Source organism: Rhagoletis pomonella, unplaced genomic scaffold, assembly GCF_013731165.1.
Source record: "Rhagoletis pomonella isolate Grant_MI unplaced genomic scaffold, Rhpom_1.0 Rhpom_scaffold_05472, whole genome shotgun sequence".
Classification (NCBI taxonomy): domain Eukaryota; kingdom Metazoa; phylum Arthropoda; class Insecta; order Diptera; family Tephritidae; genus Rhagoletis; species Rhagoletis pomonella.
Genome location: NW_023464012.1, coordinates 614 through 12,141, shown reverse-complemented (window position 1 = coordinate 12,141; position 11,528 = coordinate 614). Strand labels below are relative to the sequence as shown.

At 40.7% G+C, this 11,528-nt stretch overlaps 2 protein-coding genes across 6 annotated transcripts; one reads left to right on the top strand and one right to left on the bottom strand.

Annotated features, from left to right (window-relative positions):
* Positions 1-7,868, top strand: LOC118755151 (anaphase-promoting complex subunit 1-like). The gene is made up of 18 exons (XM_036490005.1): positions 1-88; positions 150-552; positions 609-797; positions 854-1,312; positions 1,367-1,490; positions 1,686-1,841; positions 1,898-2,093; positions 2,156-2,352; positions 2,434-2,541; positions 2,605-3,229; positions 3,295-3,555; positions 3,617-3,779; positions 3,896-4,972; positions 5,280-5,820; positions 5,879-6,334; positions 6,514-6,768; positions 6,829-7,156; positions 7,281-7,868. Exons 1-18 carry the CDS (start codon positions 65-67, stop codon positions 7,713-7,715), a joined length of 5,997 nt encoding a protein of 1,998 aa, XP_036345898.1. The 5' UTR covers positions 1-64; the 3' UTR covers positions 7,716-7,868.
* A 6-nt stretch (positions 7,869-7,874) lies between these two features.
* Positions 7,875-11,075, bottom strand: LOC118755152 (P3 protein-like). Of its 5 annotated transcripts, none has more exons than XM_036490008.1 (4): positions 10,982-11,075; positions 10,228-10,755; positions 8,584-9,407; positions 7,875-8,517 (listed from the first exon to the last, which is right to left on the bottom strand). In XM_036490008.1, exons 2-4 carry the CDS (start codon positions 10,460-10,462, stop codon positions 8,197-8,199), a joined length of 1,380 nt encoding a protein of 459 aa, XP_036345901.1. In that variant the 5' UTR covers positions 10,463-10,755; positions 10,982-11,075; the 3' UTR covers positions 7,875-8,196. The 5 variants fall into 5 exon arrangements, with proteins under 5 accessions (XP_036345901.1, XP_036345900.1, XP_036345902.1 ...); XM_036490007.1 differs by lacking the exon at positions 10,982-11,075 and adding an exon at positions 10,822-10,914; XM_036490009.1 differs by lacking the exon at positions 10,982-11,075 and adding an exon at positions 10,852-10,880.
* Between the last annotated feature and the right edge of the window lie 453 nt (positions 11,076-11,528).

The window sequence follows — 11,528 nt, the reverse complement described above, 5'->3', positions numbered from 1 at the left end:
CTAAAATTTATTTACAACATTTTAAACTGCAAATTTTGCAAATCTGGATGAAACTAGCGAAGTTATGATTGCCGCCTCTGAACCTTTGGTAAGTGGCCCACAATCGTCCGAAAATCTCTATTGGCAAGTAACCACCTTTCTGCCTGCAGGAGTTCATTCCTCGGGGTCGTCAGGCGGTTGAGGAGCATCCAGGTCCTACTGATGTAAAACAGCACAACCACTTGCCTACCGAGCATGTGCTGCTACAACGCATGCAAAATGTAAACATTTCCGCTTCAGATGAGCATAACGAATTCTGGTGTGTACGAGAAATTTTCGAGGACTTAAACGATAAAACCGGAGTGCATACCAATCAGTGTAATCAACAAAAAGATGGGCAAAAAAATAGAACTGACCATGGAAAGTCGAATGATAATAGTAGCAGTGGAAGCGCCGAATATTTATTGCAGCAACAGCGCGCAGCCTATGCAGACGTTGATTACATGTGCGAGTACTTGGTCAATTCCGAAGAGGAACTATACGTAAAAAAGCATACAGCAGTGTGGACAAAAGGTGATTTTGATTGTAAGGTAAACTCATTTTTAACATTCAAAACGTCTTTCTTTCAGGCCTGCTTGACGATAATAGTATAATGCCACGCTTGTGCTTCACTTGCGAGTCACCAATCAAATTTGCGTTTTTCTGCAACAAGTCCTTTGTAACTAGCAGCCGAAATAGGCGAACCCACAATAATAATAGCAGTAACATAAAGTTGGATACAGAAGAGGATGAAGACTATAGTGCTATTTGCTTGATTGGTGAGAAAACATTAAACGAACTACAAATAAGTTATTAAATTTAATTAATTTTTTAGATCAATCAGCACTCCGCATCTACTGCAGCAATGGCGAGGACTTCCTTTGCAATCTCGAGTTTCCTGTATCGCATGTGTGGCCCACATCGTATGGTATTCTATTGGAGAAAGTAGCCTCAAGCGCTGTTATCCAAAATCATGCCATTTCAATGCCACGCCTATTCTCGCTCGCGCATCCGTTAGATGAAATTTGTCCAGTTCTCTGCAAATCAGCTACAAATGTTGTTGGTTATCTTGTAGAGTCCGATTATAGCATAATATTCACTTCGGAGAATTCAGAGCTGGTACTACTGTATGACAACAAAATTGGAAAACAATTTATTTCACGACTTCGGAAGGCAACTGAGGAGGAAATACAGTATGTGAGTGCGCAAAATGAAACTGCGCTCACTGGCATTGTCGGCGGACTGCCACATAATTCTATAAATCGGGGTACTGCTGGAGGTATTGGCGGTCCAGGCAAGTTTTGTGCAGCAAAAGTGAGTCCTTTTTTTTGATTTGTATGGTTTTCAGCTACATCAAAACACAGTACAGCACATTTAGGCCGTTCCAGCTTAGGAAATCCTAACTATTCGGCGCATATTGGCAAGTTTTTGTCTAGTGCTCACTCATTGAGCGGAGCATTCGGATGTTTAAAGTTAGTATGACAGACATAATTAGTAATTTTAAGAAATTTTAATTAAATATATTTTAAATTATGCGTTTAAATACTAAAAGCTTTTTTGCATAATTCTTACCCTAACGGCTATAATACATATGAATAAGTAGTCAATAAGTTATATATGTACATAAATTTTAAAATAGTTTCCTTAATTCCTAATTTTTTTTTAAGTCGGACTGCTCCGCCTTTGAATCATCTACAATCATCAATCGGTCAACACTCAATATCTATGCAAGACATACGAAGAGTGGGTCAGGCTCAACCTTCAAAACCTATAGTGCCGGAATTATGTTTGGAGCATATGTGGACTGAAAACACATATGGCAAGTGCGTCTAAGTATTCATTTCTTTATGAATTCATATTACTTACGCTTTCCATCTAGTACCAACCGCGAATTCGGTGAAATCTCTAGTCGTGCTTTCATACACACTGACCTAGTGGCCCAAACTTACCTCTGCTACTTGCTACCATTTTCGTGCAAACTGCAACTCGTCCGGCTAAGCAATTATGGCACAAAGGATTTGCAAATATCCAATAAATGTTTATCAATTCCAGCCAAGGATGCGGTTTCTTTAGAGGTACTTCTATACTGCTTAAAAATTCAAAAATTTTGACAACACTTTAAATTCCACAATCTTAGCGCCTACGCATGATTGCCGTTTTGGATCCCTCTGGCAGTTTGATATTATATACGGGTGCAGTGCTTGTCGCTAAAGTACATGTAGCTGCAGCTATGGGCAGCACCAGCGTATGTTCTGGCGCAGGTAATGTGACGCCCACACCAACCGCAACGGCTAGTACGCTAGCAGGAAAATCACCCAACTCGCCATTTCCACGGTAGGAAGAGGGTGAAAATATAAATGTCTCTTCAATTTGAAGTTCTCAGATATAAATTTATTTTATTTCGTCGATTTTCAGACGTAGCAGCCTATTACCCACAATACAGAAACCCTCGGATACAACCTTTGGCGATGAATTGCATCTTTTATCGCCTGTACATCCTCTGCAACCACAATTTCCAAATCGGTAATGCTAAAAATATTTTTAAAGCCGTTTATAGTTTAAAATGTTTACCTTTTTGAATTGCAGCAACACTAGCAATATTTGCTTAAGCCTACGTGACCCTGCTGGTAATCGCCTCACATTGGTCTATCCTTTCGGGAAAATGTATCGCATTGAGTTGCCACAATTCAATGAAACAAAATTCATTTCACGCTGCATTGGTACATTGCGACGTATATTAAACAGAGAACAATTTATGCTTCTAATGACTCGCTGGTATGGTGCGCGTAATCCGCCTGGTTCTCGTGATTACAGCATTGAACAGGAGTGGCATATTTTTCGTAATCTACTAACTGATTTAATGGGCTGTGGTGCGGCTACACATGAGGCCACCACCAACGCATCGGCCTCTTTCAATGCAGAAGAACCGAAAAAGCGGCGAAAAAATGATGAAATCACTGAAGGTACCAATGAGGATTGGGAATTCATGCTGGCTGTGCTCAATGAAGATGGCGCTGGTAGTAGCGGCGGTGTGAGCGCCAACATGAAGATGGAAACGGAGCAAGGAGCGACTGCGGCTGTGGCGAGCAATGTCGATACAAGCGCTTGTTTATTCAACACTATACCAGCCATATTCTATGGTTTCCACTTGCTTTATGAAGATTTTAAGTTGGATGAAACGATGCATGATTGCCTGCCGTATTTGGCAAAGGTTAGCGTTGTGTGTGCAAAATTTTATAAAATATAAACTTTCATGTTTTTGTTATATTCATGTAGTTTTTACATCAATTTGCACTCGATATGCAACTGACAATGTATGTATTTCATTATACGTTGGATTTTCCACACTTAGTGCACTCAATGGCGAAATTGTGTCAGCTTACCGAAGAACATGCGGCTCTAATGACTCATAAGGAGCTACTACAGGTGCCTGCGCCAAGCGTTTACACGCAGGTGGAACATATTTTAAAAGACAAAGATACCCTACAGTATACATTTGTAGACGGGCTCAACGATATGAGCCGAAATGTGCTACAGGTAGACAAAAATGCTAATAGAAAGTTTTCTCAACCTAATATTACTTTATATACATATAAAGGTGGTTTCTCTGATAATGCACGGCAAGAAGAAAATTAAAGAATGGATCAAACCTTTAGAATTTGTTGACTCAGTCCAAACGTATTATCCTAAGCGCCCTAAGCGTTTTATATCAACGAATGTGCCGCGTTCCGAGCAAGTCATACAAATGCTCATCAATATGGGTAAGTAGACGACAATACATATATTTTCTTCTAAATGAAAAAAAAAATATGCACCTCTTACACCAATACTTTATAATTTGTAATTTTACTTTGTCTACTGCATATTTATTCTACAGGAATCACACGCGCCGACATTTCACGCCTCCCTGTCGCGCTGCATCTCATCATAGAAGAATGTCTGGAGCATGCGCGCCTTTCGCCTCCTATCGGCTGTTCAGCCGCCACTTATGAGCTAATTTTGCGTACTGAGTTGGTTGCGCATGCGCTGTTGCAAGACAATTTGCCATCTCATGCGGTCGGTAGACTGCAACCAAAATCACATGTGGATGCTGAGGATTCTTTGTCCGCTCGCTGTCCACCAGCCACCAATGGCATCTCACACATGGAGGCAGCACTCGACGATGGCATGGACAATATTGATACAAAGCTATTAAATCTACGCTTTCCAGATGATATGCGCATTGCCGAAGTACGTCGACTACTCACCTCTTCAGAGCCTGTGCTGATAGACATTGTGCAGAAGCCAGGCATGACTGATCATCGTTTCATAGAGGAGCAAGAACGTCAGTTGTTTGCACTGTGCAAACGCACCATGGCGCTGCCATTGGGACGTGGTATGTTTACGCTGCGCACTTCCATACCAACACCCACCGAGTTGATGCCAATACCCAAGTTGTGTCTCTCAGGCAAGGAGCCGGTAAAGGGTGCTACAATTGAAATGCAACAAATCGAACTACCGCCGAATATGAGTCTTTGGCCATCATTCCACAATGGCGTCGCTGCGGGTTTGAAAATTTCACCGCAAGCACGCGATGTAGACTCCACATGGATCGTTTATAATAAACCTAAGGGACAAGAAGACGTTTCGACGGAACATGCGGGCTTTCTCATGGCCCTCGGATTGAATGGTCACCTTAAAACACTTTCGTTTATGAGCATCTATGAATATTTGGTAAAATGTGATGAGATGACTAGCGTCGGTTTGCTCTTGGGCATTTCTGCAACGCATCGTGGTGGTATGGATAATACAACAACAAAATTATTGAGTTTACACATTGAAGCGTTGTTGCCAACGACCGCTTTGGAATTGGATATACCACAAAATATACAGGTAGCTTCACTCATGGGCATCGGACTGTTGTATCAGGGATCTGCGAAACGTCATATTGCCGAGGTGCTGTTGCAGGAAGTGGGTGAGTGGCAGAAAAATTACTCAAATTTCTTCTTTTTTTTTTTAAATACACTACCGAAGTTAGTTGTTATTGTTGTATCGGCACCACTTTTCATCTACGGGCAGATCAAGGAAGCCGGCTGTTTCTACAGAGTCTGGCGTAAGAAAAAGGCTTGTTAAGCTGAGTGGCAAGTTAAAAAAAATAAATTATTAGTGTTTAAGTTAACGACTATGAGACTCGGTCCAGGTTGCTTATGCGGTTACATCGCAAAATAAGAAGAAAAAAATTGCTTTTCCAGTTCTTCATACTTTTTAAATCCATTCTGCAGGTCGGCCACCTGGTCCGGAAATGGAGAATAGCATCGAACGCGAATCGTATGCTTTGACCGCCGGTCTTGCATTGGGCTTAGTCACGTTGGGCCTGGGTGATTCGCCAGCCGGCCTGCTTGATCTTCAAATTCCCGATACACTCCACTATTACATGGTTGGCGGCAATAAACGACAACTCACCGGCTCGCAAAAGGAAAAATACAAATTGCCTTCATTTCAAGTGCGCGAAGGTGACAATGTCAATATCGATGTTACTGCACCCGGTGCGACACTAGCACTCGGTCTCATGTTCTTCAATACGAATAATCGCGCCGTCGCCGAGTGGATGGATCCACCTAACACGCATTATCTGCTTGACTTGGTGCGTCCAGACTTGCTTATGTTGCGCTCGATTGCGCGCGGTTTGATACTCTGGGCCGATATAAAGCCCGACGCTGAGTGGTTATTTGGCCAGTTTCCGTCGAATTTCAAAATAGATCTCGAACGTCCGTACTATTGGGGTGATAAGTACGAGACGAGCGTTGACTATGAATCCGAAGCGTGAGTATTTACACAAATAAATATACAAATTTAGTTAACTATTTACTCTGACTTACAGTCAAGCTTGGTGCAATGTCATTGCGGGCGCTTCATTCTGCATGGGTCTCAAATACGCGGGTAGCGAGAATCCGGAAGCTTTCAAAACCTTGCATAAAGCACTTAAAACATTTATTGGTTTTCAAAGTAAACATGTATTCGAATTCGCTGGCTACACAACAGTGGAGTGTTGCCTAATGGTTATTCTGATTGCAATCTCATTGGTTTTCGCCGGTTCGGGTGATCTGGAAATCTTGCGCATCATACGTTATTTGCGTTCACGCATCAGTTTTCGTGATCGCTGTCGCGTCAATTACAATCCTAATGTCACATTCGGTTCACAAATGGCTATACACATGTCGCTGGGGTTGCTCTTCTTGGGTGCCGGACGCTATACAATTGCTAATACTCCGGAAGCGGTGGCGGCGTTGATTTGTGCATTCTTTCCCAAATTTCCGAATCACAGCAACGACAATAGGTGAGTGAAAGATTAAAATAAAAAGTCTATAATACGGATTAAACGGAAGTGCATCTCCCTTCCTTATTCACTTTTTGTCGGGAATTTGAAACAAACCAGAAACTAATTGAGAAAAGTTGCACTTCCGTATTGTGGCCCAGATACAGTAATACTTTACTTTATCACATAATTTTTCTTAGATATCATCTGCAAGCCTTCCGCCATTTGTATGTGCTGGCCGTGGAACCGCGTCTCTTTCTGCCACGGGATATCGATACGAAAAAGTTATGTCTCTGTCAAATATCAGTGCTGGAAGTGGGTAGTAAGGAACTGCGTCGCCTCCCCATGGCACCCTGCATGCTGCCACCTCTAGACAATTTGCAGAAAGTAATCGTAGACGACGCCAATTATTGGCCAGTTTGCTTTGAGAAGGAACGCAATTGGTCGCAATTGATGTAAGCGTAAATTACGATATTTTTAATTGTTTACACAAATAAACTTTTTTAAACTTTCAGCAAAGCTTTAAAAAACTCCGCTTGTATTGATATTAAAAAACGTTCCGGCTGTCTTTCGCACCTGGAAGATCCCGATCGTCTGAAGAGCCTCTTTGCGCAAACGCTCACCACCGAGCAGTATACATGCTGGCATGTTAATGCTACTGCACTGGAGCGCTTCTCCAATGATCCATTCGTTACGAGTTTCACCGATCGGTTTTTACATATCGATGCCGAGGTTATTACACAAGACGAATTGCTTAAGATACAGCAGCTAACAATGCTCTTCTACAATGCCGTCATCAAGGATAAGATGCATGTGTTACCCATTTATCTGACGACTTTCAATGTGAGTAAGATATGCAATATTTACCCGACCCTAAATAAAGCACGGAAGTGTAATTTACTTCACGAAACGAAAAACCTTAAACATTACACATTGCTTACAAATAATTTTTCTCACATACTCACAGCTCATCCAACGCATGCAAGTTAAGCCCCAATGCAACGATGTTTGGCAAATTAAGTTGATTGATTTGTATATGCAAAAATATGAGCAACCACATATATTGCTGACCAGCGAACTGATGCATGCGCAGCTGGAAAGATTCAAAATGTTCATTGAGAATACGCGGCGAGTGTTAGCGGCGCCATTGCGTCGCTTCATCAGCGCCAGCAGCTTTGAGCCAAGCGTTGTTACTGATCTTACAGCGGAGGAGGTAGCGCGTTTACTCGCTGTAGTAAATTGTTATAATTTAACGCCGAATTTGCTGAATTTGGTCGATCTTAGCGGTACAGTTAATTACATAAGGTATTTATACGAGTTTAAGAAACTCAATCTAGATGTACAAACTATAAATTGTTTAATTAAAGTGCTGCTACAAACAAGTGGCAATGAAGCTGCTTAGAAAAAGCTATTTCTCTGCCACAAAAGAAATTCAAAACTAATTTTGCTACAGAAAAAATGGCGTGTTTACAGATTAAAGTGGGTCCGTTTTTGTATTTAAATAAAATATTTATTGCACAAAATTGTTGTGTATAATTTAAACAGAAAATATAAATATAGAATATTGCTTTTAAATGTAAAATGCAGGCACATTACACGCTTAACAAATGCTAATTTATTTCTATCCGAGAAGCGAGGATAAAGGCGAGTCTTTTTGCGGCACAATTTTTTAACAAACTTTAAAGCTATTTTTTTACTGTCGCATTGTTAAAAAGTCTTCGTAATACGTTAAGGCTACGATAAAAAAAATGTAATAAAACCACAAACAAAAAAATATGCTGGCGCTTTTTGTAAGCCCCTCTACCCATGAAATATCTTAGTTGTGATGTAATAATAAAACTCCGTAAAGATCATTTCCGAACTCCCTGTGCACGCTTTGTCCCCTAATTTCTATGAGTTGGTGTAATCGTTTGCGTGTCCACTTGTCCCTCTACGATGCCACGCTCAGCGCAACGCTTATAGATATACAAGCCTAGTAGTGGGAACGGTGTTAGAATGGCCACAGAGACAGGTATGACTGTGGTCAGATCGGCTTCTGGTTGCGGCAAACTGAAGCGCAAAAGGAAAATCGAAATGCCCGTATTTTGTATGCCAGTCTCAATGGCAATCGTGAGGGAATCAACGGAGCTGCGACGCAAAGCTTTCGCCGCACACCACCCAAACACGTAACCCAGCCAAGGCAGCGCCAACCCGGCAACAATAATCTGTGAAAACAATCAAAAAAAATGTAATTAAAACATATTAAAACTCGGCCACTGTCTTTCACTTACCTGCCACGAGAACAATTTGAACAAGTAAAGGTTTGTAACGATCGCAAAAATTACAATAAAAAGTATGAGGCAGGTGGAAATCGGCTTGAGCAACCGCACCAGCACACGTGCTACGCGTGGTAACCAACGTTGTATGGCCAGTCCGATGGCAAGCGGCACTACTAGCGATACCGCAAATGTAGCAATATTTGCATAGGGCACTGTAATGTTTGCACGATCGAAAATCAATTGACCGAGCGTGAAAATCCACAATGGCATCATGCCAAAAGCAGCAAAATTGCTAATGGTGGTCATCAGCACGGATAGATTAATATTGCCACCCAAGATGACAGCCCAGATATTGGATGCGCCACCACTCGGAGAAACGCCCGTAAAAAAGAGACCGAGCTGCAATTCTGGCGAATCGGGAAATATGAGCACACCCAGACCATAGCCCAAGAGGGGCATAATAATAAACTGCGTAAGAAAGCCAATTATGGGCGCCACAGGACGCGCCAATAAGCTGCGCAGCACTGTTACATCTAAAGCGGCGCCGAAATTTATGTATAACAGCGAGACGAGTAACGCAACAGAACCGGTAAAGACGTGATCGATGATGCGCGTGCGTCGTATGATTGTTAGCTCGAGCGTACCGTCAGCGCGATCTGTGGTATTGACGCGACGCACAAAGGCTTTTGTGGAGCCAAGAAAGATGGCATCGACTGTGATGTTACCGCGCCATTTAAGGGTAGTTGAATTAATAACATCCGCTGGTATGAGATGCTGCACACTGGCCAAATTAGGATTCTCACTAAGCACTTCAAATGCGGCGTTCAGGGGCAAATCTGTGAAGAATTTATGAGTGGTATGAATATTCTTATAAAATTGTATTAAGCTTTGGGTATATAACAGATAAAAATTAGTTTTATTTAATTGTTTTTAGAAAAAAAAATCACTTGGAAGAACATCGTATTCCAAAAAAGGACTAGTAAAAAAGGCAGCTTTTATTTCCTACTCGATTAAATAAAGATTTTGAGTTTTCAAACCATTTCTGGCATCGGTTGCGGTAGTCCGATTTTGGTCAAAAAGTGGTTAATAGAAATTCTAAAATCATCTATGTAGACAAATTTTTACCCTAACAATTATCTCTTAATCAGAAATCGATTTTGACGACCTCGGTTAATGTGCATTAGACCGTATTACAAAAAAAAGCTTAATTTGCTCCAAGCGATTTTCAGCACTCACTATGAGAGTTTCAGGAGTGTAAATGTTTTTTGCCATCCTGTTAAAAGAACCTAAATCGGTTTTATTTGTATAAAAAATGAATATCCTATCAAGACAAATTAAAAAATTATAATTTTTTTCTGCAAATGGTACCCCCTATATACGATAGAAAAAAGCTTGCAAAAAAATTTAGAAAAAACGCTTGAAGACAATTCGAACTTTTTTGGCCTTTACATCGTGCTACGGTCTAATTTTTATATATAGTTATTTATTTATTTTTTTTTAATAAAAAGTTTCACAAAATATATATGTACATATATTTAAAACCAAGCAGTATTTACTGCACATTTCAGAAATTACATTCCCATTACAGGGCATTTAACAGCAAAAAGTGCACCTCTGTTATTCACCCACTTAACATTATGTGTAAATTGTGCATACCTGTTAGTTCCAGCAATACTTCAGCGCTGGTGCCCATATGCATTTGCAACTGCTGGGGTGTGAATTTTGCATGCCAGTTGGGGGCATCAACAATTGCCTCTCGTTCGCTCCCCACTCCCAACAGGTGCACGGTAACTTGTTGCTGCTGTGCTGTTGTTGGCGCTGTTAACAACGAAATTGCGGCAAACAGAATGCCACAAAATAATATTGCAAAATTGCTGTTACGTGGATGCATTGTAGGTGGCTACGGAGCTTAGAAATAAATGGTTTTTAGATTTTTTTTTTGCGCTGCGTCGACTTGAAAATTTATCGCAAATACTAATTTGCTAGTTGTTACACCAAAATACCAAATCGCTATTCATGCCGGGAGTACATATATATGTGAATACATAACTTTTTATGTGCGTATATTTCCTCACTCTCATGTGTGCTTATCAGAAACAGGTATCTTCAGGCTATCTTCAAGTCCCCACAAATAATGGATTTTTCTTCACATGCCCAAGCAATTTTTCTCCAACTTTACACTTGCTACAAACATATTGGAAAGGAAAATAAACTCAAAACAGTTGTGTAAAAGTCCAAAAATATAATTACTAAATCACAATTTAATAAGCCGAAAAATACGCTAATGAACACGACGAAAAGGTGTGCAAACACCGAAGCCAACGCAAAGTCGAGACACAAATAAAGCAGCAAAACAAACGCTGAGCGTAAACAGCGCAGTAAATGGAAAGTAACCGCCATCAGTACACACCACCACTCAGCGCCGCGCGCCAATCTTGGATACTTCTCATACGGCTCACACTCTCTCTCTCTCTCTCTGAAAAGTCAAGCTCAAAGACTCAACACGAGCTTGGTTCTACGCTTGCTTGCACAAACGATTTAATGATCTATATGTATATATGTCCAGCATGCAGCAGCAGTAATAAGTTAGTGATCACATTTTGTGACTACTAGCAGCTGCGGCACTCAGTAATTTTAGCGTATTTTTAGCTAATAAAAAACGTGGAAATACATATCATGCCTTTGCTGCAAGAGTGTCATAATACAAAAAATCAAAAACTTGAGAAAAACGGCATTAAAGTTTACAGTTTACAAACGCTCCCATAGTAAAAATGAAGGCACATTTTCTTATAATGAGCTATGATTAATCGATACAGCTATGACATTTGTTACAACATAGATAATAGAGGTCATTTCGTGCATGCTTGACTAAAAAAAATATATATTTTTTTCGATTATGACACTCTTGCAGCAAAGGTACGGATATGTACTTGTTTTCGGTGCGCATACATATTTAC

What these genes read in the sequence shown, in the direction of transcription:
- LOC118755151 (XM_036490005.1), top strand. Translation starts at nt 65, where the DNA reads ATGATTGCCGCCTCTGAACCTTTG. An exon ending in TAGTGCTATTTGCTTGATTG is followed by an intron (nt 798 to 853) that starts GTGAGAAAACAT and finishes TTAATTTTTTAG; the next exon opens with ATCAATCAGCACTCCGCATC. An exon ending in AGGATGCGGTTTCTTTAGAG is followed by an intron (nt 2,094 to 2,155) that starts GTACTTCTATAC and finishes CCACAATCTTAG; the next exon opens with CGCCTACGCATGATTGCCGT.
- LOC118755152 (XM_036490008.1), bottom strand. Translation starts at nt 10,462, where the DNA reads ATGCATCCACGTAACAGCAATTTTGCAATATTATTTTGTGGCATTCTG. An exon ending in AGTATTGCTGGAACTAACAG is followed by an intron (nt 9,408 to 10,227) that starts GTATGCACAATT and finishes AATTCTTCACAG; the next exon opens with ATTTGCCCCTGAACGCCGCA. An exon ending in TCAAATTGTTCTCGTGGCAG is followed by an intron (nt 8,518 to 8,583) that starts GTAAGTGAAAGA and finishes TTGTTTTCACAG; the next exon opens with ATTATTGTTGCCGGGTTGGC.